Source organism: Apteryx mantelli, chromosome 37 (assembly GCF_036417845.1).
Source record: "Apteryx mantelli isolate bAptMan1 chromosome 37, bAptMan1.hap1, whole genome shotgun sequence".
NCBI classification, from domain to species: domain Eukaryota; kingdom Metazoa; phylum Chordata; class Aves; order Apterygiformes; family Apterygidae; genus Apteryx; species Apteryx mantelli.
In genome coordinates, this window is record NC_090014.1 from 379,982 (window position 1) to 407,942 (window position 27,961).

At 63.6% G+C, this 27,961-nt stretch overlaps 4 protein-coding genes across 4 annotated transcripts; 3 read left to right on the forward strand and 1 right to left on the reverse strand.

Annotated features, from left to right (window-relative positions):
• Nucleotides 1-275: 275 nt before the first annotated feature.
• Nucleotides 276-12,113, forward strand: SYVN1 (synoviolin 1). Its single transcript, XM_067314742.1, has 16 exons — nucleotides 276-1,464; nucleotides 4,150-4,299; nucleotides 5,161-5,253; nucleotides 5,619-5,771; nucleotides 5,892-5,940; nucleotides 6,868-6,971; nucleotides 7,135-7,261; nucleotides 7,487-7,586; nucleotides 7,666-7,731; nucleotides 8,139-8,255; nucleotides 8,542-8,699; nucleotides 8,974-9,111; nucleotides 9,243-9,362; nucleotides 9,526-9,712; nucleotides 9,994-10,142; nucleotides 10,653-12,113. The coding sequence occupies exons 2-16, from the start codon at nucleotides 4,168-4,170 to the stop codon at nucleotides 10,805-10,807; spliced, it is 1,848 nt and encodes a 615-aa protein (XP_067170843.1). The 5' UTR covers nucleotides 276-1,464; nucleotides 4,150-4,167; the 3' UTR covers nucleotides 10,808-12,113.
• Nucleotides 12,114-13,980: 1,867 nt separating this feature from the next.
• Nucleotides 13,981-22,898, forward strand: LOC106485369 (pre-mRNA-processing factor 39-like). The gene is made up of 14 exons (XM_067314770.1): nucleotides 13,981-14,110; nucleotides 15,033-15,370; nucleotides 16,231-16,356; nucleotides 16,850-16,968; nucleotides 17,084-17,251; nucleotides 17,729-17,918; nucleotides 18,014-18,121; nucleotides 18,216-18,380; nucleotides 18,980-19,106; nucleotides 20,255-20,523; nucleotides 21,913-22,097; nucleotides 22,196-22,270; nucleotides 22,372-22,492; nucleotides 22,598-22,898. Exons 1-14 carry the CDS (start codon nucleotides 13,981-13,983, stop codon nucleotides 22,661-22,663), a joined length of 2,187 nt encoding a protein of 728 aa, XP_067170871.1. The 3' UTR covers nucleotides 22,664-22,898.
• Nucleotides 22,893-25,046, reverse strand: MRPL49 (mitochondrial ribosomal protein L49). The gene is made up of 5 exons (XM_067314771.1): nucleotides 24,968-25,046; nucleotides 24,791-24,899; nucleotides 23,960-24,159; nucleotides 23,129-23,253; nucleotides 22,893-23,039 (listed from the first exon to the last, which is right to left on the reverse strand). Exons 1-5 carry the CDS (start codon nucleotides 25,044-25,046, stop codon nucleotides 22,893-22,895), a joined length of 660 nt encoding a protein of 219 aa, XP_067170872.1.
• On the forward strand, nucleotides 24,985-27,374 carry FAU (FAU ubiquitin like and ribosomal protein S30 fusion). The gene is given in 7 exon segments (XM_067314843.1): nucleotides 24,985-25,065; nucleotides 26,603-26,721; nucleotides 26,809-26,845; nucleotides 26,848-26,930; nucleotides 27,039-27,095; nucleotides 27,204-27,285; nucleotides 27,288-27,374. Coding segments are annotated over 6 exon segments (408 nt in total). The 5' UTR covers nucleotides 24,985-25,065; nucleotides 26,603-26,613; the 3' UTR covers nucleotides 27,329-27,374.
• Nucleotides 27,375-27,961: the final 587 nt, after the last annotated feature.

Genomic DNA, 27,961 nt, shown 5'->3' on the forward strand with positions numbered 1-27,961 from the left:
GAGGGCGTTGCTGATAGGCTGGGCGGGGCTGGCGGGGGCGGGTGTTTATTGTAGGGTCGCCCGTAAACAGAGGGTGTGTTTTGTGGCACGTAGCGAGTTTAATGTTTTTCTGGGGGGACGTTTTGAGGAAACGGGGGTGGACACAGCGCTGCGAAGAGGACGCGTATCCATAGGGTAGGGGTATATAGCCTGCGTAGGGGTATATAGGGTGTTATAGGCAAACACGACCAATTGGTTTGCATAAAATCTACTTTAATGGAATAATTGAACAAGTTACAAGTAAGCAAAACAGCGCTGGGCGGCCGGGGGAATCTCCTGCTCCACCAACGGCGCGCGCAATCCCCCCCTCACAGTCTCCTTATATGCAATTCCAGCTCCAGGTATATGTGGCACTTCCTGTAACTTCTGCGGTTGCGCCGGCTGTTGCTAGGGGGTCTTCTTCAGCCCTCTGCATTGTGAGTGGTGACCCTCAGGTCACGCATATATTTTACAACTTTCGAAGTCATGCTATATTTCACAGTTGTGTGACATCGCCATCACCATATTAGGCTATCTAAACTAACATTGCCGCTTCGCTAGCTCACCTCCCTTATCTCAGGCAGGGTACATGCCCCCACCACAGGATGTAGGATGTTCCCACGGATGTTCCCAAGGCTGTTTCTTACTTTGATGTAACCAATTAGCACACATCACAGTCCAGGATGTTTCAAGGCTGTTTCTCAATTTGATGTAACAAATTAGCACATATCACATAGGGTGCGTAAATGGGTGAAAATAGTCCAATTTGGAGGTTTGGGGGCAGAAATCCGCAGCTGCCGCGGCCGCGGCCACCGACAGCCCCGCCCTCGCCCCTCAGGCGGCCACAAACGAGCTGAAACCGTGAGAACGAACACAACTCATCACCCTCCCGGGGGGGGGGCCTGCCGCCCCTCCCCTAGCAACAGCTGCCCCGCCCCCTCATTGGCCAGCGCGGCGCCGAGGGTGGCTTTTCTTTTTCTGATTGGAGGAGCGCCGCGCGGGCTGGCCAATGGGAGGGAGCCACGGGACCCTTGCTGCTCCCGCCCCTCGTCCCGGGAGCGGCACGGCGGCCGAGGCCGCGGGGCGGCTTGGGCCGTACCACCTGCGGGGCGGCGGAGGGGGGAGTCCGGCGGGGGGGAGGCGGCGTTTCCGGGGCCACCGCGGCCCGGGAAGGGGGAGCAGACGGCGAAAGGGGGGAGAGGGCGACCTCCGCCTTGAGGAGAAACCATTAGCGGGAGAGCGGAGGGGGGAAAGCGAGGGAAGTGCCCCCCACTCCCGCTTGGCTCCCCCCCCCCCGCGCAGAGCCGCCGCCGGCGGGGGGCGCGCGCGGGTGGTACAGCCCGGGCGGAAGTGAGGTGTCGCGCTGTGAGGGATTTCCGGCGAAGGGGGAGGAACGGTCTGAGGCGGTGGGCGCAGCGGCGGCAGCGGCGGCGGGGCCCGATCCGCGTGAGTGCGGGGAGGGGGGGAACGGGGGACACCGGGGGGGGGTAAGGGGGGGGACAGGGTTGGGGGGGGGCTGAGGCCTGACAGGGACCGAGACTTGGGGTGGGGGGCGGGGACCGAGGACGTGCGGGAGGGAAATGGGTGACGTTTTTGGGGAGGCGACCGAGGATGTGGGGGGGACCCGGGGCCTGGGGGGCACCTCGGGGGCCGGGGGATGTGCGGAGGGACTGGGGGGGGCACTTAGGGGGACAGGGCCCAGGAGGAGGGAGCTGGGGGGCACCTGGGGGGGGGTAGAGGGCGTGAGAGGGGACATAGGGGGCACCTGGGGGAGGGCAGGAGACAAGCGGAGACAGCTGGGGGGGCACCTAGGGGAACAAGGGACATGAAGAGGGAGCTGGGGGGGGGCCTGGGTGATTGGGGGCCTGGGTGATTGGGGACATTAGAGGGGACATAGGGGGCACCTAGGGGGGACAGGGGAGGTGAGAGGGGACATAGGGGGCACCTAGGGGGGACAGGGGAGGTGAGAGGGGACATAGGGGGCATCTGGGGGGGCAGGGGAGGTGAGAGGGGACATAGGGGGCACCTAGGGGGGACAGGGGAGGTGAGAGGGGACATAGGGGGCACCTAGGGGGGACAGGGGAGGTGAGGGACATAGGGGGCACCTAGGGGGGACAGGGGAGGTGAGAGGGGACATAGGGGGCACCTAGGGGGGACAGGGGAGGTGAGAGGGGACATAGGGGGCATCTGGGGGGGCAGGGGAGGTGAGAGGGGACATAGGGGGCACCTGGGGGATTGGGGACATTAGAGGGGACATAGGGGGCACCTGGGGGGCAGGGGAGGTGAGGGGGGACATAGGGAGCACCGGGGGGGCAGGGAACACGAGAGGGCACTTGAGGAGGGTACTTGGGGGGGCAGAGGACATCAAGGGGGCGGAGAGGCAGCCGGGGGGGCAGGTGACAGGAGGAGGGACATGGGGGGGCACCTAGGGGAGCCGGGGAGGTAGAAGAAGCAGCTGGGGGGGGCGCTTAGGCGGGCGGGGGACGTTAGGGGGGGCATCGAGGGGAGCAGGAGATGTGAGGAGGGGCGTGGGGGCACCTGGGGGGGCAGGAGACACATGGAGAGAGCTGGGGGGCACCTAGGGGGACAAAGGACACGAAGAGGGACCTGGGGGGGCCTTGGGGGGGTCGGGGATGTTAGAGGGGACATGGGGGGCACCTAGGGTGGCAGGAGAGATGAGGAGGGACCTGGGGGGCGTAAGAGATGTCAAGAGGGAGCGGAGAGGCACTGGGGGGGGCAGGTGACGTGAGGAGGGACCGGGGGGGGGGCAGAGGACGTTGAGAAGAAGCTGGGGGGCCTTTAGGTGGGCAGGGGACATTAGGGACGATGTGGGGGGCACTTGGGGGGGGTAGGAGATGGGAGGAGGGACACGAGGGGCACCTGGGGGGGGCAGGGGACGTTAGGGGGCTATGGGGCGGCACTTAGGTGGGCAGGGACTTGGGGGGGGCACCTGGGGGGCAGAGGGACGTGAGGACAGACCTGGAGAGGCACCTGGGGCACAGGGGACATCAAGAAGGACCGGGGGGGCACCTAGAGGGGTAGAAAATGGGAGGAGGGATGTGGGGGGCACTTGGGGGGGTGCAGGAGGTGTGGGAAGGGATGTGGGGGGCACCTGGGGGGGGGCAAGAGATATGAGAGAGGATTTGGGGGACAGGGAATGTGAAGGGGGCCCAGGTGGGCCCAGGAGAGGGGACAGAGGAGATCGAAGTCGTGGGGGGACATTTGGGGGGGGCAGCGGAAGTGATGGGAGTGACGGAGGGAACGCAGGGAGCGACGGAGGGAACGCAGGGCGGGGGAGGCGGAAGTCGCCTCTAATTTGGGGCTCGAATTCGGCACACGCGGACTCAAAGACGGAATGCGAGGAAAACCGGCGAGGCCTTTGGCACCCCGAAACCGGCAGCCGCCTCTCGGCCCCTCGCATCCGAGCTTCCTCCAGCTCCGCTCCGCCACCGTATTTAGGGCAGGGACGAGCCGGCGCCGAACGGGATTTGTGGCCGGCCTCGTTGCTGAAATCCTTTTGGGAGAGGGAGGCTCTGACGGGAGCCGAGCTGCCGGCGAAACACTCCTTTCCTTGTGCTGCACGGCGGCTCGGAGGGGCTCCGCTTGCCGTCGGGGCTCTTCCCTTCGGGAATCAGCTGCGGATTGAAAAAAGCGGCTGTAGTTGGGTAGCATCAGTGTTTTCTGGGTGTTGTTTTCCCCGTTCGGCTCTGTCCCGCTCCGGCTTGGCTTGGAAACGAGGCACAGATAAAACCAGTGGGGCCGCGCGAGGATTCGGAGGAGCCTCCCTCGGCCCCTGCTGCTCCGTAAGCTGTGAAACGCCGGCTCCGAGCGCCGATCCGGCACGGCGCTCCGCTTTTGGGCCCCGAAACCCGGCGGCAGCAAGACGGATCGGGAGATTCGTGGCTCGGACGAGAGGATTTGCAGGATTAAACCCGGCTGAGCCCGGAATTTAACACCCGCCCTGCCCGCGAAGAGCCGGGCGGATCACAGTGGCCGTTTAAACCCCCCCGACCTCGCGCCGCGTCGCTCGCCACTTCGCCAAAAAGCCTTTTCCGCCGCGTCGCGACGGTTTTTTTTTGCCCTTTCCCCTTGCGTTTGCGCTCAGATCCGCCGCGCTCCTTCCGCCCGCAGGTCGCCGGGGCCGGGGAGATGTTCCGCACGGCGGTCATGATGGCCTCGAGCCTGGCGCTGACGACGGCCGTCGTGGCTCACGCCTACTACCTGAAGCACCAGTTCTACCCCACCGTGGTTTACCTCACCAAATCCAGCCCCAGCATGGCCGTAAGTACGGGCGGGGGGGGCCGCAGCGGAGCCGCCGTTCTCCGAAAGCCCAGAGGATTCCTGCCAGGACGAGTGGCGGCGTCTTTTCCGCCCGCTTTCTGCCTCCTCTCCCGCTCGTTCGCCTCCGCGCGGGGGATATCAAACCGTTTCGTTTCCCCGCCCGTCCCGGAGCCGCGTCTCGGCTTTGGCCCGGAGGAAACTCTCTCTAACGGCCTCGAATCTTTTTTGGGGGGCGGCGGGTGATTAGTCCTAACGGCTCTGGCTGCTTTCTGAGGCCGGGGCCTCCGTCGTCCGCGGGGAAACGAACCTCGGAGCCCCCTCGCCGGGCTGCTTCACGGTGCCAAGATGAGTCACGCCGGGCCCTGAACGGCGCCGGGAGGCTTTCGCTCGCCCTCACTTCTGCTTTCCGTCTCCCCGGAGGCCGCTGACCGAAACGGATCTTTCCGCTTGGCAGCACTTGCTGAAAACGGTGACCCTCGGGGGTGAACCGCTCGCCCCGCAGCGACGGGCGCCTGCGCCGAAGCCTCGCGGGGCCGCGCCAATCCGTGTGCCGCGCTCGGAGAGGGTGGGAACGCGGCAGCGCCGCTGCTTCTCGGCCCTTTCGCCCACACTGGAGGCACTGGAAACGGGGCTGGGGAAGGGGGGCGAAGGCGCCCGCTCGGCTCTGAGCCGGTTCCCGGCTGCCTCTTCCGAATTAGGCTCCTTCCAGACCCCAAACGTGGCTTTTCCCAGCGTTTTTTAGCGGCGACCCGGCTGTCTCCGCGCGGCGCAGGTGGAGCAGACCGCGTCCGTGGGTGCTGCGGTGCGAAACGCGCCCCGCGGGCTGCCTGCCGGTGAGCTCTTCCCCTCCCTTTCCCGCAGGTTCTCTACATCCAGGCTTTCGTGCTGGTTTTCCTGCTGGGCAAATTTATGGGCAAGGTGTTTTTCGGGCAGCTGCGGGCAGCGGAAATGGAGGTGAGCGCCAGGGAGGAGGCGGCCGGCTCCGACGCTCGAGCCGCTCTCCGCGGAATCGCAGCGGGGAATCGGTTAATCCTAAAAAATCCACGCCGGGAAGACGCTTGGGGAGGGGGGAGTGGATCCATCGCTGGCCTTAAACGCAGCCGTCCGCCTTCCCGCTCGGGGAGCGCTTTCCTCGCCGGTTTGCGGATGCCGCGGGGATAAAGGCCGCGGGGAAGAGGCGACGCAGCAGCTCTCGAAGGGGGGGTTTAAGCTTTTTGCCGAGCCGGAGAAGCCTCGGATTCGATCTCGGGCTCCCGAATCGGAGCCGGGGGCCGCGGGGAAGGGAGGCCGCCCGGCGAGCTCCCCGCTCTGCCCCGCAGCACCTGCTCGAGCGGTCGTGGTACGCCGTCACGGAGACCTGCCTGGCCTTCACCGTCTTCAGGGACGACTTCAGCCCCCGCTTCGTGGCCCTCTTCACCCTCCTCCTCTTCCTCAAGTGCTTCCACTGGCTGGCCGAGGACCGGGTGGATTTCGTAAGTGCTTCGCGGCCCGCGCGGCGGCTCCTCTCCCGCTCGCGGGAGCCTCGCGGGGGCGAGTGGAGCGGCGCAAAGCCCTTTCGGGGGTCTCAGCTCCGTTTCCGTCCCTCTCCGCAGATGGAGAGGAGCCCGAACATCTCCTGGCTCTTCCATTTCCGCATCGTCTGTGAGTATCTCCGAGTCTCTCCGCCCCGTCTGTCCCCCCCACCCCACCCCGCGTCGGATCCGCTCCCCGGGCAGAGCCGAGCGCCGCGGGCGCGGTTCGCCTTTTCGGCTGCTTCGCGACGCAAACAGGGGCGGCAGCTGGTCAGGAAAGATAATTTCGGCAGGGCCATTTGCATAGGGCCGGGGAAGAGGCGCCGGGGGAAAAGCCTTGTGCAGCCGAGCGTGGGACTGTTGGGGCTCGATAACCTTATCCAAGCGCTGCCGGGGCCTTGCTGCTCCGGAGAATCCCCCACTCCCGGGTTCAGGGAGGCTTTTGGAGCTGGGCAGCAGCTCCCGGGAGCTGAGCGGGGTTGGATTGCCGGGGATTTAACGAGCTCCGCTTTGGCTATGCGAAGAAATATGACCCCGGACCCACAGGAGAATAGCCAGACCCACGGAAAAACAGCCGGACCCGCAGCCAAGTGTGTTCCCACCTCCAGAGCAGGGGGTTTAGAGGGATTGAAAACAGCCGCCGAAGGAATTGGGGGGGATTTAGCCTTAAGGGGAGACGCCGGGGCGGACTTCAGCTGCCCGAAACGTGGCTCGAAGCCGAAGGGAACAAACCGTCCTTCAGACGGAGACACGGAGATGTTTCGAACGAGCGAGCCGGGACATCGGCCTCGTTACAGGGGTGTCCACCGCCAGCGAACGTTTAATTCGTCCCTTAATTCATTTACAAACTGGCTCCCACTGATATTCCTCGAGGGTCGGTCTCCCAAACCCTGGTGCTCTGATGGTGGGAAGCGTTTTGGGATGCGTGGAGCGGTTTGAAGCAGCTTTTTTTTTTTGCTCGGAGGCATCTCTGCCTCCCGTTTCCCCCCAGCTGGGCTTGTTCTCCGCCTTCGCAGCCGTCTCCTGATCTCACTCCCCTTTTCTTTCCTGTTCCCAGCGCTCATGTTTCTGCTGGGGATTCTGGATTTCCTCTTCGTCAGTCACGCGTACCACAGCATCCTCACGCGCGGAGCCTCGGTCCAGCTGGTGTTCGGCTTCGAGGTAGGGCGAGGAGCCGTGCGCCTTGCACACGCGCCCCGAATTGTCGCCGGGAGAGCGCCGGACCCTCCCGAAAAAGGCCGAGCCGATAAATCCCACCTCGCTGCTCGGCTCCCCGTCCAAGGCGGGATTCTCAGGCGTCTCCGGCGCCGCCTCTCGCCCGCAGTACGCCATCCTCATGACCATGGTGCTGACCATCTTCATCAAATACGTGCTGCACTCCATCGACCTGCAGAACGAGAACCCCTGGGACAGCAAAGCCGTCTACATGCTCTACACGGAGCTCTTCACGGGTGCGCCGCCCTCCTCTTCCCTCCTCTTCCTCCCCTTTCGGGGCTTTTGGAGAGCTTCCTGCGGCTCTGGGAGGCTGATAGGGCTTGATAAAGTCGTCTCGCTCGCGGCGCTAACGATCCGCGCCTCTTTTTTTCCCCCTTCCTGAGCCACTCTCCGGCCTCTTGGGGCTCGATGGGAGGAGGGAACGGCAAACTGAAGCGTCTCTTCCCGCCTTTTCCCCCCAGGCTTCATCAAAGTCCTGCTCTACATGGCCTTCATGACCATCATGATCAAAGTCCACACCTTCCCGCTCTTCGCCATCCGCCCCATGTACCTGGCGATGAGGTGAGCTGGGTTTTGGGGCCCCTCTTCGGCGCCGGCGGCTGTTTCCGCTTAACCCCGCTGGCTTCCCGTCTCCTTCCAGGCAGTTTAAGAAAGCGGTGACAGACGCGATCATGTCCCGCCGGGCCATCCGCAACATGAACACGCTGTGAGTAGCGGGGGAAGAGCGTCGCTTTGCCCCCGGCGCCTCTTTCCGGCTGTCCCTTAGCTGCAGCTTTGCCCCCCTCTTCCGTGGGATCAGACAGGTTGGAAGGATCCTTTAGGGATCTGAGGAGAAGGGTTTGTGCGTGATTATGCTGGGATCTTCCTGCCAAACGGCTTAATTCTGGCAAAAAGGCAGACAACAGCGGGGAGAGAAGCGGATAGCTGGATTCAGAGCGGGCAGGGAGAACCCAGGAGTCCTGGCTGCCTTCCCACGTCCTCCTCGGAGGTCGAGGTCCAGCAGGAAGAGGGGACTCTTGCTCGCTGGAAGGGATTTTCCGGAGGTTCCCGGACCCCGGCAAATCTCCCTTCCACGTAATTCCGCTCTCTAAGCTCCGCCGTCTCCCCGTCCAGCTACCCCGACGCCACCCCGGAGGAGCTGCAGGCCATGGACAACGTGTGCATCATCTGCCGCGAGGAGATGGTGACGGGCGCCAAGCGTCTGCCCTGCAACCACATCTTCCACACCAGGTAGGAGAGAGCCGAGGCCATCCGTCACCGCATTTCCAGAGGCGGGGAGCGCTCCCGGGATTCCCCTCCGGAGCTGGAGGGCGGGTTCGATCGGTGATTCGGGAGCGATGTGTCCCGTCTCCGCCAGGGAGGCGGATGGATCCTCCCTGGCCGCGCGGCAGATAATTAACGCAGGGCCGTCGTGTCGCGGCGTGACGCCCCGGAGAGGGGGGGGGGAGATTTTCCCATCCCCGCCGAAATTATCGCGTGGCCCCTCTTAACCGGGGGGGTGTCGGTGCCCCCGCAGCTGCCTGCGGTCGTGGTTCCAGCGCCAGCAGACGTGTCCCACCTGCCGCATGGACGTGCTGCGCGCTTCCCTGCCCGCGCAGTCGCAGCCGCCGCCCGAGGCGCCGGAGCAAGCCCAGCAGCCGCCGCAGCCGCCGCAGGTTCCCCAGCCGCCCAACTGTGAGTGGACGCGGGCGGTTTGGGCTAATGGCGCCGAAACGGGGAGCTCGGGGATGACGGGGGCGGATTTCGGAGCCGACGAGGGCGGATTTCGGAGGGGGATAACGATTTGCGGGTGTCCCGAGCTGGGCGAGTTGCTCCGTGCGTCGTCTCCAGGCCACCGTTGCCTCGAAGGGTGTCGAATCCGAGAGTCTTGGCCCAAACTCTTCCGTCCTGCTCCAGAAAGATGTTTTAAGGAAATTCGTAGCTCTAACCCGCTTTTCTTCCTCCGCAGTTCCCCAAGGAATCCTGCCGCCTTTTCCTCCGGGGATGTTCCCCTTCTGGCCACCGGTGGGTCCCTTCCCTCCGGTCCCCGGCGTGCAGCCGCCCAACAGCGCCGAAAACGCCGGAGCCGCCTCGAGCACGGCTTCGGGTGAGCCGCCGGCTTTCCCCTCTCCCTGCCCGGATGCCCTTCCTCCGGGAGGGAATGGTGGGGCCGGTATCCAGAGAGAGGAAGGGTTTTCCCCGTCTCCCTCCACGCTCACGTCCTTCCTCTCCCCGCAGCCAGCGCTGCGAGGCCCGGAGATGCTGCTGCAACGGGATCAGAAGCCACTCCGGCGGGAGCAGTGCCTGGGCTTCCCTTCCCGCCGCCCTGGATGGGGATGCCGTGGCCGCCGCTGTTCGGTAAGCGGAGAAAGAAGCGCGTTTTGAGGCGCTTTATCCTGGCACAGGGAGGAAAAGCCGCTGCGTCCTGCCTCCCTGGAGGCCGATCTCCTCCGGAGAACCCCGCGCCGTCCCGTTATCCCTCACCCACCTGTTTTGTTTTGTTTTCCCCCCCCGTTCCCAGGTTTCCCTCCCATGCCGGTGCCGCCCGCCGGCTTCGCGGGGCTGACGGAGGAAGAGCTGCAGGCCATGGAGGGCCACGACCGGCAGAACCTGGAAGCCAGGCTGCAGTGTCTGCAGAACATCCACACGCTCCTGGACGCCGCCATGCTGCAGATCAACCAGTACCTGACGGTCCTGGCGACCATCGGGTAACGCTGCCGCCGGCGGAACCGCGCGCCGGGACGGCTCCGAGCCGTAGCGACGTCCGCGTGGGGACAGGCTCCCCCTCTTCCCCTTCCCGCGGTGGCCTTTGAGGAATCCGTGGGGTTCCCGCTGCCGGGAGACGGGATGGGAGAGAGAGAGAGATCTGGGCACGGCGGAGTCTCGCGGGCCAGAAGCGGTCGGCAAAGTGTTAGGAACCGCCTGGTTTGGGCGTTTTTATTTTCCTTTTTATCTTTTTTTTTCATGGCGTTTGCTCGTTTTCACCCAGGTGTCCTCGCCCCGCTCCGCCCCAGCCCCCTTCCGCCGCCGCTGCCGCTTCCTCGAGCCGGGAGACCCCTGCCGAAGAGTCCGTCCCGCTCCGCTCGCCGGACGGCGCCTCGGCACCCGCCACCGAGCCCGACTCGACGGCTTCCCTCGGTGCGTGAGCCCTCTCCGGCCCCGGGTGGCGGTTTGTTCCCGAACGGGCGGTATCCAGCCGTTCCAAAAAGCCGGGATTCGAAAGCCTGCTCGCCAAGCATCCGATCCTTCTTTAGGAGCGTTACGGCGATGGGCCGGGTTGAATCGAGGTGCCGTACGGCTCTTTTTTGAGCCGGTAGGAGAAATTGGGGGGAGAGACACCCCGCGAGGCACGTAAGCGCCGCTGCAGAGGTTTAGGCAGGTAACGGGAGGGAGAATCGGGCTCCTTGAGGCTCTGACGGTCCCCAAACGCCGAGACCGGACCCTCTTTTAAGATATCCGAGTCTCTCGGCGGTTATTTAGCCATTTACCGGCAGGCTGCAGGTGCGGTTTTCCCAGGCAGACGCCTTATCCCGCCACTCGGGTGTTTGTCTCTTCGCGCAGCTGCTTTTCTATAAACTTAAACCAATTTTTCCCAGCTCTCCGAGCCTCAATTCCTCAAACTCACGCGGTTCCGCTTTGTTCCCTCAGATCCGGCTGGACCGGTGGGCGCCGAGGGCTTCACGCCTCTCGCCGGGCCGGAAGAGGAAGGCGAGGAATCGTCTCTGCTGGGGGAACCCGACGCCGCGGAGCTCCGGAGACGCCGGCTCCAGAAACTGGAATCGCCCCCTTCCTCTTCTCACTGACGTCCTTCCTCCGCAGCTCGCCTGGGTGACCGATTTTGGGCTCTGTTTTTCCCCCCCAGCTCTTCTCCCTCCCTCTTCCTCATCCCCGCCGCCGAAATTTCACGGAAGACGAAGGCGTGGGGACGGCAGCGGGGGAGCCGGTCCCATCGTCCCTCTGCGTTTGGGGCCCTCGCGTGCAGAGAAACAGACTCGTCTTGAGGCCGGGGAGCCGGGTTCGGCCTCTTTTTCTGCCTTTTCTTCCCGGTTCCGACTTAAAACCCCAAGAAAACCACAGCCTGGAAGCAAACCCGTCCCCGGCTGTCCTGTCTGCGACTCCAGCCTTGTGCAGCACCCGCCTCCGCTGGCTCCTTTTCCGGAGCCTCCAGCCCCTTGTTGGAGGACGCAGCCATCGTCCGCGGCCGCCTTTTTCTCTCCGGCGGGCGGCAGCTTCTTTCCACCTGTTTTTTCTCGCTTTGGCCCCGTTTTCTTTCTACCTCTCTGGAGTCCCGGGCTCTGCCTCCGTGATGCCAGCCGGGAAGCCGTTCCAAAGGAGCAGGGGGAGCTGCCTTTGCGCTGGACGTTGGCAGGATGCGCTAGGCAGCTGGTTTGGAGGCCGAAGGAGTCGATAAAAGCGTTTCGCTCTCCACCGTCATCTGAGCTGGCGGTCACAGAGCCCGATTTGGGGCGTTTCGGGCTGATCCGGGCGTTGATTTGCGGCAGGAAGCTCCGGCCGTCTTCGTGCCGTGTTAGGACCTGGTGGCTTTTTCGGTCAAGCGAAGGAGAGGCTTGAAATTGCTTGAAAGCTCTTGGTTTTCACCCAAGTTCTTCTCCGAGTGCTTTGGGACGGGCTGAGAATGAATCCCTGCGTCTCCGGGAGGAGAAACGCGGCCGAAGTCTCTCTGCCCTCGACCGCAACGTCCCTGTAAGGCGCCGGCGGCCGTTCTGCTCGGAGCTTATTCCCGTTCGATCTCTTCCCGCTTCATTTTAGCAGCGCTTCGGGAGGGCGGGAGGCAAAAAGCCGCCTCGACTGCGGCCTGGCGGGGACGGTGGCGAGCTGGGGTGAAACGAGCCACGTCAGCTGCCGTCCCGGAGCTCCGAGGGGTTTCGTTCGCCTCCGCTCCAGCTGCGCTCCGTGTTGCTTGCTTCAACGCCCTCCCTTTCCGGAAGGGCTCGTTAGAGGCGGACGGTCTCTTGCCGATTGACAGTATTAGCGGATCTCTCCTAGGAACCGCCTTGGCTGTGGATAGCGGCGATGGGGAGCCTGTCCGGGGCATCGTAACGGAGAGCCTTCGGCGATTTTAATAAACCCTCCGATTCTCCGGCCTGATCCTCTCCCTTTATCCCTCTGCGCAACTCCCAAGGGAGCAGCCGGGCTCGCGGTGTGTCCATATCGGTGTCGGGGAGCGGTTTGGACATCCGTGCCGGCGGCTAACGGCACCAGGAGGTGGCTTTAAGTCTTGCTCCGTTAACTCTCGGCTCCCAGCTGCCTGATTCTTGCCTGGTTTTCCCCCTCCGAGGGGGCTGGAGTCAGCGCGCCGTGTGGCACAGCGGGAAGGAGCGCTGGGACAGAGCGTCAACACCTGCCATCGCCCAACTCTGGCATCCGCGTGGCCCCCGGGGACCCTCGGAGCTCTCTCCGCCGTGTGTCTTTTCTGTTCCAGGGATGTTATCACTCTTCAGTGCCTCTCTTTTAACCGAAGCGGCTTCTAATAGTACACATATCTCAGGGAAAACAGTCGGAGACGGCGCGGGAAGCTCGGGGACCTCTTCCCTTTCCCGCCATCGGCCCTTCTGAAGAAAAGGTGGAAAGTGGATTTTTGGGCGGCGAGAGGATCACGCGGGGCGGTGAGCCCAAAGGGGGATAGTTTTGGCGTGAGGCCAAGCTTTGCGCCCCACGTCCGTAACTGTGTGGGAGGCTCCGGGGGGAGGCGAAGCGCCTGGCCGGCGGGTGAGGAATTCACGCGGAGGGGATGGAGAGCGTTTTGCCGCAGCACGGGCCAACCTGGAGGTGGCCGGCACCTTCTCGCGATCCTTTTCCTTCCCTTCTCCGTATCCCGCTGAGGCTCTCCCAGGGCTGCATCCCCTTCTCCGGGTTAATTTGGGAGGGGGAGCTCGTTACCGAAAAATAGTGTATTATGAGCAACTCGGCAATAACAAAGCGGTGTTTGGAAACTTGAGTGTTGAGGAGTTGCCTGGGTCTCCTGCTTCCGGGGCTCGGAGTGGAGTCGATCCGAAAGCCCGCCGTGGAGCGCCCTGGGTTTTTTTGTTTTTTTTTTAAATAACCTTTTTGAGTGGAAAAGCGAGAATATTTTTGGATGGTCCCATTTTATGTTGGGCTTTTGGAGAAGCTGAGGCCGCGGAAGCGTGCCCCCAGCTTCCTTGGACTTTGCTTCCTTTAGGGGTTGATTTAATCTGGGGAGAGGAAAGTGAAGAAGTGAGGGCGACCGCAAGGACGAGTCTGGCCCGTCGCTGCCTCCGTTGCTTCCTTTTAACTTCTCTCTCCCCCCCATTTTATTTGTGCGCGGCAGAGTTCACGTTGGAGGGTTTGGGTAATTATTTAATTTGTAAATAATGTACAAATTTTTAATAGCTTAATTGTATATACAGCAAAATAAAGATTGCATTAAAGCTTGGCGTTCTGGTTTTGCGCGTGGGTGTTGGGGGAGGAGTATTAACCCCCTACAGCCCTGCCCTCGGCCTCTGTTGTCCTCCAGGCCTTGATCCTCCAGGCTCTTCCCTTGGCCCAGGAGTCAGAGGGGGCCAAGGAGTCTGATGGCTCCTCTGGTCTCTCTTCCTCATGTGTCTCTATGGTTTTTAAGGAGCCAGTTGCCTCCTCTGGTCTCTTCCCACCACACCCTAATGTCTCTATGGTTATTGAGGAGCCACTTGACCACTCTGGTCTCTCTCCGAGTGTCTCTATGGTTGGTAAAGAGGCTGTGCTGGCAGTGATTCCCCTCCCCGTGTCTCTATAGTTGCCAAGGAGCCTCCTGGCCGCTCTGGTTTCTCTTCCCGAGCCTGTCTCTATGCTCCTGGCGCCTTTCGACCACAGAGACGCGGCAAGGAAAGCCGGAAGTCTCTTTTTGGCCGGTCCGCCCCGGCGCTCCACGGCTGGTCTCGGCGCTCACGGGGCCTCTCTAGCCCGCCGGTCCTCCGGCGCTCTCTGGCGGTCCATCCGGGTCCCGGCGGCGAGGCGCATGCGCGGCGACTGCGTGGGGCCGCGCGACAAGATGGCGGCGGAGGGGCCGGAGGCGCCGGCGAGCCCGGGCCGCGGCGGGGCCGAGGGGACGCTGGGGCCCGGCGAGGACGGCGGCACCGACCCCCCCGGTGAGCCCCGCGGAGGGGCTGGGGGGCGGTGTGGGGCAGATCGGGCTGAGGGGAGACGTGGGGCGGCTGGTTGTGGGGCAGATGGGGCTGAGGGTGGAGCTGTGGGGCAGGTTGGGTTGAGGGGGAGCTGTGGGGCAGGTTGTGGGGCAGATCGGGCTGAAGGGAGAGCTGTGGGGCAGGTTGTGGGGCAGGTGGGACTGAGGGGAGAGCTGTGGGGCAGGTTGTGGGGCAGGTCGGGCTGAGGGGGAGCTGTGGGGCAGGTTGTGGGGCAGGTGGGACTGAGGGGAGAGCTGTGGGGCAGGTTGTGGGACAGGTCGGGCTGAGGGGGAGCTGTGGGGCAGGTTGTGGGGCAGGTGGGGTTGAAGGGAGAGCTGTGGGGCAGGTTGTGGGGCAGGTGGGGTTGAAGGGAGAGCTGTGGGGCAGGTTGTGGGGCAGGTCGGGCTGAAGGGAGAGCTGTGGGGCAGGTTGGGCTGGGGGAGGGTGACCGTGCACCAAGTTGTGGGGCAGATATGGGGCTGGGGGGGGGGTGTTAAGGGGGGCAGGTTGTGGAGCAGAGGAGCCAAATGGGGCAAAAACGGGGAGAAACTGGGATGGGGGGGGCAGCGGTGTAACAGGGACGTGGGGCCCCCCCAGAGGCATGTGGGGTGGCCGTGGGGATCCAGGGGGCCCCCCGAGAGACGTGTGGGGCAGCCCCAAAGGCTGTGGGGTGCCCCTGGGGATCCAGGGGGGGCCCCCAGGGATGTGGGGCGCCCCCAAGAGCCCTCCAAGCTGGTCGCCTGGGTCCCCTCGCCTGCTCCGGGCCGCTCGCCGAGGCCCAGCTCCGTTAACCATCGGGGGGGTGTCATTAGCCGTGACCGGCTTGTCAATCGTACGGGAGCTCGTTAACCGCAGGGAGCTCATTAATCCCCCCACTTTTTTGCAGCCCCCGTGGCCGAACCGCTGCCCCCGGCGCCCGCCGCGGAGGGGACCGGCGACGCCGACCCCGACCCGCCGCCGCTGCCACCGCCGCCACCGTCGTCGCCGCCGCTGCCGCCGCCGCAGGGCTGCAACGGGGCGACGAGCCCCGGCCCCGAGGAGCCGCCGGCCGCCCCCGAGGAGCCGCCGGCCCCCCGGGAGCGCGAGCCTGCCCCGCCGCCGCTGCCCCCCGCCGAGCCCGCCCCCGCCGACCCCCCCGACTTCGAGCGCTTCTGGCGGGCCGCCCGCGACAACCCCCACGACTTCACCGCCTGGACCGAGCTCCTGCAGTACGTGGAGCAAGAGGTGGGTGGAAAAAAAAACCCAAAAACGCCCGGGGAGAGGTTAAAAAACGCCCCCTCGCCCCCCTGCACAAGCCCCGGCTACGAAATGGCTCTGCCACCTGGGGTGCGAGGCGTTTTGGGGCGTTACGTGCCGTTTTCAGTTCTAATTCCTGACAGAACCGGGTGCTTGAGACCTTTGGGGGAGTTATGTGCTGGTTTTGGCCCTAATTCCTGACTGATCCGGGTGCTCAAGATGTTTTGGGGAGTTACATGCTGTTTTCAGGTCTTAATTCCCGGTAGAGCCGGGCGCTCGAGGCGTTTTGGGGCATTACGTGCCGTTTTCGGCCCTGTTTCGTGACGGAGCCAGGTGCTTGATGTGCTTTGGGGCATTTGACGCTGTTTTGGGCTCCGATTCCTGACAGAGACAGATAGTTGGGGCGTTTTGGGGCGTTCCATGCTGTTTTTGGCTCTAATTCCTGATGGACTTGGGCGCTCGAGGCGTTTTGGGGAGTTACGCACTGTTTTCGGTTCTTAATTCCTGATGGAGCTGGGTGCTCGAGACGTTTTGGGGCGTTCCATGCTGTTTTCAGCCCTAATTCCTGATAGAGCCGAGCGCTCGGGGCATTTCAGGACGTTACACACCATTTTCACCCCTGGCTCTTTCTCCCCGCTCGCGATGGAAACAACCCCCCCGCGTCGAACAACGGCATTAATTAAGCGGTTTATTAAAACTTAACCCGTGGGGGCGGCTGAGACCAAAGTCCCCTTTTCACCGCGAAAACGCGGCGGTCGCGGAAACCCGAGGGGTGACGGCGACGGGGACGGGGGGGGCACCGTAACGCGGTGGCGGCTCCGGCCCAGCGCACGCTTTCGCCCTCGCAGAACCACATCTTCGCCGCCCGCAAGGCTTTCGACGCCTTCTTCGCCCACTACCCCTACTGCTACGGCTACTGGAAGAAGTACGCCGACATGGAGCGCCGCTTCGACTTCGGCAAGGAGACCGAGGAGGTGCGGGGCCTTTCCGGGGCGGCGCGCGCCGTTTTTCGGGCCTTGCTCCCTGACGGAGCCGGGGGCCGGAGGCGTTTCGGGGCGTTACCCCCCCTCCCCCCTCCCCGTTTCTGTCCCTGCTTCGTGACGGAGCTGTACGGCCGAGGCGTTTCGGGGCGTTACACCCCGTTTCTGTCCCTGCTTCGTGACAGATCCAGGTGCCCGAGGCATTTCGGGGCGTTACGTGCCGTTTCCGTCCCCGCTCCGTGATGGAGATGGACAGCTGAGGCGTTTTGGGGCAATATGCGCCATTCCCGTCCTCGCTTTGTGAGGGAGCGAGGTAGCTGAGGCGTTCGGGGGGGTTTCACCTCCCGTCTCCGTCCCCGCTTTGCGACGGAGCCGAGCGTCTCCGAGGCGTTTTGGGGTTTTACCTCCCATTTCCACCCCCGCCTCGCCACGGAGCCAAGCGTTTTCCGAGGCGTCTCCGTGACTTTCCGACGCTCTCCGGCCGCAGGTGTTCGAGCGCGGGCTGCAGTCCATCCCCCTCAGCATGGACCTGTGGATCCACTACATCTCCTACCTCCAGTCCACCCTGGACATGAACCTCCCCGAATCCATCCAGAAGATCCGCGGGTAGGTGGCCGACGGAGGCGGAAGAGCCTCGACTGCTCCCACCTGGCGCGGAGCCCGTTAGCGGGCCGCGAACGAAGGCGCCGCCCTTCCCACCTCTCCCTCTCTGTGCCCGCAGCGTCTTCGAGTCGGCCGTGGCGGCGGCCGGCATGGATTTCCGCTCCGACAAGCTCTGGGAGCTCTACGTCGAGTGGGAGCGGGAGCAGGGCGACCTCCGGGCCATCACCGGCATCTACGACCGGGTGCTCTCCATGCCCACCCAGCTCTACAACCACCACTGGGAAAAGTAGGTGTCCGCCGGCAGCTCCGGCGCGTGGAAAATCCCCCCTCTTTCCCTGCACATCCGGACCTTTTGCGGCGGGCGGAAAAACCCCGACGGGGCGGCAGATCTCCGCCGTTCCCCACAGTGTGCAGAAAATCCACCCGGGGTGGCAAAATCCTTGCTGTTCCCCATGGAAAATCCCCCCAGAGTGGCAAACTCCTTGCTGCTTCCTGTGGAAAATCGACCTGGGGTGGCAAACTCCTTGCTGTTCCCCATGGAAAATCAACCTGGGGCAGCAAACTCCTTGCTGGAAATCTACCCGGGGTGGCGAAATTTTTGCCGTTCCCTGTGGAAAATCCCCCTGGGGTGCCAAAATCCTCGCTGTTCCCTGTGGAAAATCCCCCTGGGGTGCCAAAACCTCCGCCATTCCCCGTGTCGGGAACTCCCGGGCGCTCCAGGCGCCGCTCCGGGCCTCCTCCGACTCTTCCTACCGCGCCGCAGGTTCAAGGAACACGTGATGCACAACCCCCCCAAGGACATCCTGTCCCCCGAGGAGCTACTGTGGGTCCAGTCCAAGCTGGCCACCGAAACGGTGCCGAAGCCAACGGAGCCGGAAGCGACGGAGGCTCCGCCGGGAGAGGACCTGCCTCCCGGCGTGGAGACGAAGCCGGACGCGGCCGACGACGGCCAGGTGGGTGCCTGGCGCTGCGCCCGGCCGCCACGCACGGAGGGGACGCCGTCTTCCCAATTTCTCGCCATTTCCCAACTTCTCGCCGTCTCCTCCAGGAGGATTTAGACCAGGAGAAGATCCGCGAGCTGGTGATCTCCATGCGGCAGCAGATTTACACCCAGAACGAGGCGGAAGTCAGCAAACGCTGGAATTTCGAGGAAGGGGTAAGCGGCGACGCATCCGCGGCACCCGGGCGCCCTTTCCCCCCCCGCGCCGCCCCGGTTTCACGTCTGTCCGTCTATCCGTCTGTCCCCGCAGATCAAGAGGCCGTACTTCCACGTGAAGCCTCTGGAGCGAGCCCAGCTGAAGAACTGGCGCGACTACCTGGACTACGAGATGGCCGCCGGCTCCCACGAGCGCACCATCGTCCTCTTCGAGCGCTGCGTCATCGCCTGCGCCCTCTACGAGGAGTTCTGGGTCAAGGTGAGGCCTCCCCCGCGGGGGGGGGAGACACGAACCCCCCCCCCACCACCACCTTTATTCCCTCCTCGTAGCCGAATCCGGCTGATTTCGCCCCGCAGCCGGTCGCGGCGTCGCCAGCTCGCAGAGACGCCCCCGCGGGCCGGACGCCTGGGCCCCCCCCCGGGGGCGCCGCCAGCAGGGAGCCGGCCCCCCTCTTCCCGCTCTCTCTTTCTCTCTCTCTCGGACATCCGAATCGGGTTCGTGTGTGGTTGGTTTTTTTTGGTTTTTTTTTTTTTTTGGTTTTGTTTTTTCCCACCCACCCCCGTTTCGATTGATTTCGGGGGTTGGTTTTCGTCTATGTTGTGGAGCACAATTCTAACACCCTTCTTTTAAATTCCGTTGCTGCTTTTTTATCCGCCCGTGGCACCTCCCTGCCTAAGAGGGTGCAGGAAATTCAGAAGAGAGGTGTGTTAACCCCCTTTTTAACGTGAGTGCACCCTACCTGACGTAGCGCTTTCGTACGTCCTCGCCCGGCCGGGCGGGGAGGATGTTAACGCGCCCCCTTCGGCCTCTTCTCTCTCCTCCTCCTCCTCCTCCTCCTCCCGCGGCGGCCGCTGCAGTACACCAGGTACCTGGAGAACCACACCGTGGCGGGGGCTAGGAGCGTCTTCCAGCGAGCCTGCGGCTACCACCTGCCCCGGAAACCCAATATCCACCTCCTCTGGGCGGCTTTCGAAGAGAAACAAGGTGAGGAAGAGGAGGAACCCACGGAAGGGGCCGTTTTGGGGCGGCCCGGGCCGCCGCGGCGTTAGGATCGTGCGTTTCTGCTCGGCGCCGGGGCCCAAAGCGCTTCGTTTAGCCCCGAAATGTGCCCCGCTGCCATCCGGCTGCGGCGTTAACAGAGGGAACGGGGATGACGTCACCGAGGCAGCCCAAAACGGCGCGGTTGTGCAGTTTTGGTGCCTTAATTGCCCCATTTAGCCCCAAAACATGTCCTTCAGCCCCGTCTTGCCTCGTTAGGGAGAGGGGACACGCATGACACTGTCACCAAGGCAGCTGGAAACACCACGACTGTACGTTTCCGGACATTTAAGACAACGCTGATCCCCAAATCCCTTTATTTAACCCCAAACTGTGTCCTTCAACCCTGTTTTGCTTCATTAGCAAGAGGGGACACACGCGACACTGTCACCAAGGCAGCCAGAAATGCCGGGACTGTGCATTTTCGGTCATTTAAGATGATGCTGATCCCTAAACCCCTTTATTTAGCCCCAAACCGTGTCCTTCAGCGCCGTCTTGCTTCGTTAGCAAGAGGGGACGTGACACTGTCACCAAGGCAGCTGGAAACACCACGACTGTGCGTTTCCGGTCATTTAAGATGACGCTGATGCCCAAACCCCTTTATTTAACCCCAAACCGTGTCCTTCAGCCCCGTCTTGCCTTGTTGGTAGGAGGGGACACGTGTGACACTGTCACTGCAGCAGCTGGAAATGCCACGACTGTGCGTTTCCCGTCATTTAAGACGATGCTGATGCCCAAACCCCTTTATTTAGCGCCAAAATGCATCCTTCAGCCCCGTCTTGCTTCGTTAGGGAGAGGGGACACACACCACCATCACCACGGCAGCCGGAAACGCTGCGACTGTGCATCTCCGGTCACTTAGGGCGATGCCGATGCCCAAACCCCTTTATTTAGCCCCAAAACGCATCTTTCAGCCTGTCTTGCTTCATTAGCAAGAGGGGACACGCGGCAGCCGGAAACGCCGCGACCGCGCCGCGCTCCGAGCCCGCCGCCGCCGCCCCCCGAACCCCCTTTCACGTGTTTGTTTCCCGCGGCGGCGGCGGCGGCGGCGCGGAGGGGTCGGTAACGGCGGCGGCGGCGTCTCGGCCCCGCAGGGAACCTGGAGGAGGCGCGCCGCATCCTGCGCTGCTTCGAGGAGGTGGTGCCGGGGCTGGCCATGGTGCGGCTGCGCCGCGTCAGCCTCGAGCGGCGCCAGGGCAACCTGGAGGAGGCCGAGGCGCTGCTGCAGGAGGCCATGCGCGCCAACGAGGGGCTGCCCCTCGCCTCCTTCTACGCCATCAAGCTGGCCCGCCAGGTCTTCAAGGTGCAGAAGAACCTCATCAAAGCCCGCAAGGTCCTCGTGGAGGCACTGGAGAAAGACCCGGTGAGGCGGCGAGGCTCGTTTCGGGGCAGGGGCTCTGTGAATCCCGCTTGGGGCCTCAAAAACGATGCCGGGGGCTCTGTAAACCCCGCTTTGGGGCTCTGTAAATCGCACTGGGGGTCCCAAAGATGGTGCTGAGGCTCTATAAACCCCCCTTTGGGCTCCGCAGACCCCCTTTGGGGCTCTGGAAATCCCATTTGGGGCCCTGAAGACGATGCTGGGGGCTCCCTAAATCCCCCATTGGGCCCCACAAACCCTGTTTGGGGCTCTAAAAACTCCCTTTGGGCCCACAGACCCCATTTGGGGCTCTAAAAACCCCATTTGGGGCCCCAAAGATGATGCTGGGAGCTCTCCAAACCCCCCTTTGGGTCCCACAGACCCCGTTTGGGGCTCGATAAACCCCATCTGGGGCTCTAAAAATTCTCTTTTTGGCCCCACAAATGCCATTTGGGGCTCCATAAACCCCTCTTTGGGCTCTATAAATCCTGTTTGGGGCCCCAAAGATGGTGCTGGGGCTCTATAAACCCCCCTCGGGCCCCACAAACCCCATTTGAGGCTATAAAATCCCCATTTTGGGCCTCACAGGCCCCCCTGGGGCTTTCTAATCATGGCTTGGAGCCCCGCTGCCTGCGTTTGGGGCTATATAAACCCGAATTGCGCACTATTAATCCCCACAAAAACCTTTGCAGAGGTGTTAGAGCTCCCTAACTGCTGCTCAGGGGCCTCCAGACCCTGCTGGAACACTAAAAAACCCACTTTGGGCCCCACAAATCCCCATTTGGGGCCCCACAGAGCCCACTGGGGCTTTGTAATCACCCCTGGGAGCCCCACAGTCCCCCTTGGGGCTCAAGAAATCCTGCTTGAGGGCCCACAAACCCCATTCGGGCTCCGTAAATCCCACTTGTGGCCCCATAGACCTCACTCGGGGCCCCGTAAATCCCACTCGAGGCCCCATAGACCTTGCTGAGGGCACTGTGAACCCTATCGGGGGTCTTTAATTCTCTTTCAGGGCCCCGCAGATGCTGTTGGGGCTCTAGAGACGCCACTCGGGAGCCCCATAAACCCTTTTGGGGGCTTTATAAACCCCACTCGAGGCCCCACAACCCCTTTTTGGAGCCCTATAACCCCTCTTGAGTCCCCACAAGCCCTTTTTGGTGCTCTATAAACCCCACTCGAGGCCCCACAACCCGTTTTGGGAGCCCTATAAACCTGCTTGAGGCCCCACAAGCTGTTTTGGGGGCTCTATAAACCCTCTTGAGGCCCCACAAGCCCTTTTTGGGGCCCTATAGACCCCACTCAGGGCCCCCCCCGCCCCCTTTTTGGCTGTCCCCGCTCTCACGGCAGGGGCTTCTCGGGGGGGTGGGGGGCCCCCTTTTTTGCCGGCGGGCGCAGGAGAACGCCCGGCTCTACGCCAACCTGCTGGAGATGGAGTTCAGCGCCGACGTGCGGCAGAACGAGGGCAACACCATGAGCTGCTTCGAGCGGGCGCTGAGCAGCGGGCTGCCCGACGAGACCAAGATCGTCTTCTCGCAGCGCCGCGTCGAGTTCCTCGAGGATTTCGGCTCCAGCATTCACAGGTTGGGGCCGGGGCAGGGGAGCGGAAAAGGAAGGCAGGGAGGGAACGGGAGCCGGATCCCTTCCCGGCCGCCGCCTCACCTCCGCCTTGCTCCTGCAGCCTCCTGACGGCTTACGACGAGCACCAGAAATTCCTCAAGCACCATGCCACACGCAAGAGGGCTCCCGAAAACGGGTGAGGGCGGGCGAAACGGGAGCCGGGCGGGCGAAACGGGAGCCGGGCGCCGCCGCTGACACCCATTTTTGGGGTTTTTTTTTCCCCTTCCCCCTCCGCAGCGCCGACGAGCCCGACGACAAGAGGCTGCGGCCTGACGACGCCGGCGGCCTCCTGGGCCCCATGAACTTGGCCATGGGGGGCGACATGAGCAACCCGGCGGCGTATAATTACTGGTACCAGGTGAGTGGAAAAAGGGGGGAGGGGGGAAATAAGGGGGGGGGGAGGGCAGGACGCCTGGGTCCGGGTGTCACCAACACCCCCTGTAACCCCGTTGTGTCCCCGCAGCAAAACTACGGCGCTTACAGCTACCAGACGCCGTGGAATTACAGCCAATATTACTCGCAGAGCTGAGCGCCGCCGGCTTCGACCCCGTCTCGGCCCCGGAGAGGATTATTTTTGTTCCGGTTTTTTGTTTTTTTCCCCCCCTCCCCTCGCCCTTCTCTTTCTCTGTGGGTTTTTTTGTTTTGGTTTTTTTTGTTTTGGTTTTTTTTGTAAACCGTTTCTGTACATTTTTCCGTGGTGTTGTGTAAATAAAGCAGGGACGCGGCTGGGAGAAGCCCTGGCGGCGGCTTTTCGTTCCTCAAAAGCCTTTCTCCAGCAGCCACGCTTTCACCTCGCCGTCGAAGTAGCCCTTGATGCGGAGGGTGCCGGTGAGTTCGTTGACTTGCGTCAGGGGCTCGCGCCCTCGCGCGCCGCCCCAGGAAGGCCTTGAGCTCCCCTCCAGCGCCTGCCGAAGGAGCCGTTGGAAGCCGGGACCTTTTCCGCCCCCCCCTTTTTTTTTTTATTTTTTCCCGGCCCCGAAACGCCGGCACTTACCCAAATATCCCCCTCGATTTTCCGGATGACCGTCATCTTCCGGTTGCCGTGGGTGAGGTCGCGGTAGACGGGGACGTTGTGCATGCGGGAGCGGCGCACGAAGTAGGGCAGGGCGGGCGGCGGGTCTGCCAGCGGAAGGGGGGGAAAAAGCTTCGGAAAGGGGGCACGAAGCGGCCGTTTCCCCCCTCCCCAGCACCGCCGGGGGCAAATAACCCCCCTCCCGGGGCTGCCGGGGGAGATTTGGGGGGGTTTTGCCCTTCTTCTTACCTCGCAGGGGGCTGCAGCCTGAGGGGGGGGGAGTATTTAGCTGGTTTTACCCCTCTCTTACTTTGCAGGGGACTCCCATCCCCAAAAAATAGGGGTATTTAACCCGTTTTTACCCCTTTCTCTACCTCATGGGGAATTCCAGCCCAAGAAATGGGGGTATTTAGCCTGTTTTTACCCCCTTTAACCTCACGGGGGGCTCCAGCCCCCCCAAATGGGTATTAAACTGTTTTCCCCCCCCCTTTTACCTTGTGGGGGGTCTCCAGTCCAAAAAAACAGGGTGTTTTGCCCCTTTTCTTTACCCTTTTTTAGCCCACGAGGTGCTCGAGTCCAAAGAAGTGGGATATTTAACCCATTTTGGGGTATTTTTGCCTTGTGGAGTCTCTAGTCCAAAAAAGGGGGGACATTTAACCCATTTTTACCCCTTTTTTCTGCCTCATGGAAATTCCAGCTCCCCCAAATTAGAATATTTAGCCTGGTTTTACTCCCCTTTACCTCACGGTGGGGGGGTGGGGGGGTTCAGCCCAATAAAATGGGGGTTTTAGCCCCTTTTCCCCCCCCCTTTACCTCGTGGGGGGCTCCAGCCCGAGGGCGTGGGGTACGAGGGGTGTTTCGGGGGGTCGGGGACGCGGGTGGGGGGCAGCAGGCGCTCCACGAAGGCGTATTCAGCTGTGGACTCCACCACGCCGGGGTAGCCGGGCTCGGGGGGGGCCCTCGGAGGGGGTCCTGGGGGGGTCCTCGGGGACGGGGGGGGCCCCTGGGAAGCTCTGGGGGAAGAGGGGCTGCGGTTGCTCCCCCACGCTGCCCCCAACAGCTCCCCCAAGTTCCTCCTCCCCTCCAGTCCCCTAATTCCCCCCCCCATTCTCCTCAGGAGCTCCCCAAGTTTCCCTCCATTCATTTCCCCACCCCCAATTCCCCCCCCCAGGAGCCCCCCAATTCTCCCTGAGAGCCCCCCCCCAAGCTTATCACCCCCCCCAGTTCCCCCCAGGAGCCCCCCAAGTCCCTCCTCCATCTCCCCCTGCCCAAGTCTTCCCCATCTCTAATTACCCCCTGCAGCCCCCCAAGTTTTCCCCACCTCCAATTCCCTCCAGGAGCCCCCCAAGTTTCCCCCCATTCGTCCCCCCACCCCCAATTCCCCCAACAGCCCCCCCAAGTCCCCTCTCCACCTCCCCCCTGCCCCAACAGCCCCCCAAGTTTCCTCCCACCCCCATTTCCTCCCCAAGAGACCCCCAGGGACCTCCCCAAGCCCCTCCTTCATGTCTCCCTGCCCCAACAGCCCCCCCAATCCCTCCAGGGAGCCCCCCCAGTTTGCCCCCCAACCCCAATTCCCCCGGGGAGCCCCCTTCGCCCCATAGCCCCCCCCTCTCTCTCTGCGAGCCCCCCCCCGCCCCCCGGTACCTGCACCAGCCGTCGCCCCCCCGCCCGGCCGAGCCCCGCCAGCCGCCGGCCCAGCGCCCCCGACGCCGCCACCACCACCAGCGCCGCCATCTTGCGCCGCGAGGCACCCCTGGGACGCGCGCCGGCGTGCCCCGACGCGCCTACGTCACGCTGTGCGTGCGTGCGTGCCCCGCCCACCCCCGGCGGCGGCGGCGGCGGTGTATAAGAGCGCGCGCATGCGCAGTGCCGACCTCTCCGCGGCGCTTCGCGGCTCCATCTTGTGTGGTGGCGCTGAGGTGAGGCGGGTCCGGGGGGGCCCTCGAGGGCTTCTGGGGGTGCGTGAGCCTGAGGGGGCCTTTTGGTGGGCTTATAGGGGCTTTTGGGGGTGCGTGAGGCTTTTGGGGGACCTGGAGGGGCTTCTGGGGCGCGTGAGGCCTGCGGGGGCCTTTTGGGGGGCCTCGAAGGGCTTTTAGGCGTGTGTGAGGCCTGCGGGGGCCTTTTAGGAGGTCTCGGGGAGCTTTTGAGGGTGTGTGAGGCCTGCGGGGGCCTTTTGGGGGGCCTGGAGGGGCTTTGGGGGTGTTTGAGGCCTGGGAGGGGTTTTGGAAGGCTGGGGAGACCTTTTGGGAGGCTTCGAGAGACTTTTGGAGGGTGTGTGAAGCCTGGAGAGGGCTTCTGGGGCATGTGAGACCTAGGAGGGACCTTTGGGAGATTGGCAGGAGCCTTTTGGGGGGGAGGTCTCGAGGGGCATTTGGGGGTTGTGTGAGGCCTGGGGGGGGCCTTTGGGAGTGGCTGTGAGGGTTTTGGGGGTTGGGAGTGCTTTTCGGGGGGCCTTTGGGGGGTGCTTAGAGGCCGAGGGGGTGTCTTTGGAGACTGGGAGGGTCTTTGAGGTGGCTGGGGGGGGCCTGTGAGGCATGGGGAGGGGCTGGGACACCTGGGGAGGGCTTTGGGGGGGGCGAGGGGAGACCTTTTGGGGATGAGGACGCATTCGGGAGGGGGGTCTGTGATGCCTGGAGGAGTGGAGGAGCCTTTGGGGGAGTCTGTGAGGCTCGGGGGGGCATTGGGGGGAGTCTGAGGAGCCCAAGGATGTCTGTACTAGCTTATGGGGGGCCTATGAGACTGGTGGGGAGCTTGTGGGGGGCTTTGGAGACTTGGGGGGGGTTAGGAGTGAGCATGGAGGATTTGGGAGTCTTTAAGGCCTGGGGCTGCAGGTGAGGGAGATGGGAGGAATCTGGGGGGGATCTGTGAGGCCTTGGGGGTGCCCAGGGGGACACAAGGGAAAACTGGAAGGTGCCGGAGGATCTTTGGGGACATCTGGGAAGCCGTGGGGTGACCCCCTTGAGCCCTGGAGGGGGAAATACCTTGGAGGGGCACCCTGGGGTGCCAAAGGGGGAACTTGGGGGTGTCGGAGAGCCAAAAAAATCAGCATCACCGGACGCCAGGGTTCCCCTTCCCCGGGGTGCTGCCCCTGGCCTCCGCGGTCGGCACCCGGCCAGGGCAAAGTCCCTTTGGGATGGGAGCAGCCGCAGAGATGCCTCTGCGGCACCAAAACAAGCTCCCGCGGCAGAGCCAGCTTGGCGCCGAGACGTTGGGGCAGCGAAAAAAAAACCCCCCGGGGCTTCCGAAAGCTTGGGGGGGGCACAGAGGAGTTAAAAACAGGGAGCTGCGCGCAGGGAGGCTGTTTTAAGCCTCGTCAGCGACAAACAGGGATGGGAACGAGGTTGAAAAGCTAAATCGGCTTGGCCGAGTGACCGCAGCCTCTTCCCCGGCTGCCTTTTCTGCCGGCGGGGGGAACGTCGGGATCGGGACGCAGCTGAATCACCCTCTGCCGCGCAGCGTCGGGCACCATGCAGCTCTTCGTCCCGCGCGCAGAAAACCTGCACGCCCTCGAGGTCTCCGGCGATGAGACCGTCGCCCAGATCAAGGTGAGGGTCGCTCTCGGGGTGGGATTAGAAGCCCGCTCGGCTCGGAGCTTTCCGCGGAGGCGGCAGCACTCATGCTCGGTCCCCGTGTGGCCGGCAGGCCGCGTGGCGGCCCTGGAGGGCATCGCCCCCCGCGACCAGGTGCTGCTCTTCGGCGGGGCCCCCTTGAGGACGACGCCGTGCTGGGGCAGAGCAACGTCGCTGAGTTCTCCACCTTGGAGGTGGCCGCCCGCGTGCTGGGGGGGTGAGTACGGGGTGTGTGTGTGTGGGGGGGGGGCCCTCTGTTTAGGCACCTAACGAGGCGGCCGGCTCCGACGCGCGCCGTGACGTCGTTCTCCGCTTCCCCAGCAGGTAAAGTCCACGGCTCCCTGGCCCGCGCCGGCAAAGTGAGGGGTCAGACCCCCAAGGTGAGTCGTGACGGGGGCAACCCGGATGCCCCGGTCCTCTTTTTGGGTGGGACGGTGCCGAATTCGGGTCGGGGCGACCGCTGTTGACCCCGCGCGTGCCCCCCGCAGGTGGCCAAGCAGGAGAAGAAGAAGAAGAAGACGGGCCGGGCCAAGCGGCGTATGCAGTACAACCGCCGCTTCGTCAACATTGTGCGGGCTTCGGCAAGAAGAAGGGCCCCAACGCCAACTCCTAAAGGAAGCGCGTTGCCCCACCGCCTCAATAAACGGCACTGGAAACACCCCGCCGGGGGCTGCGCTCCTTCCTGGGGTACAACATGGGGCGGGGGGGGGGTTAACACACCCCATTGCCCAAACAGGGTGTATTTTTGCCCAGGTGTGGGGTTTTTGGAGCCTCAAAGTGTTAAAAAATGGGGGCTGGGTGCCAAAACCAAGGTTAAACTGGCTCTCTCTGCTCTGGGAGTGGGATTAATGGGGTAGGGGGGATTTATGGCTGCCAGTGTCTGTGGGGGGAGAGTATGGGGGTCCCGAAGGGGCCGGGTGGCTTGTGGGGGCGTTAATTAACGCTAATTAAGGTGGGGGGGCGGCACTGCGGTCTGCACACGTGTGTGGAGGAGGCTGCACATGGGGGAGGGCGGAAAGAGCCGAGCGACGGCGGAAAGAGCCGAGCGACTCCGTGGGGGGGGGGGGGGGGGGGAAAGCGGGAGGTGCCGAAGGTGGCCGAAGGGCGGGGCGCGGCGGCAGCGGAAAGAGCCGAAGCTGTACGAGCCCTTCCGAGCGGCGGCGGAAGAAGCCGAGCTCGCCCGAGGGCTGACGGAAAGAGCCGAAACACTCCCGAGAGGGGGGGGCGGAGCGCCGAGAGAAGGGCG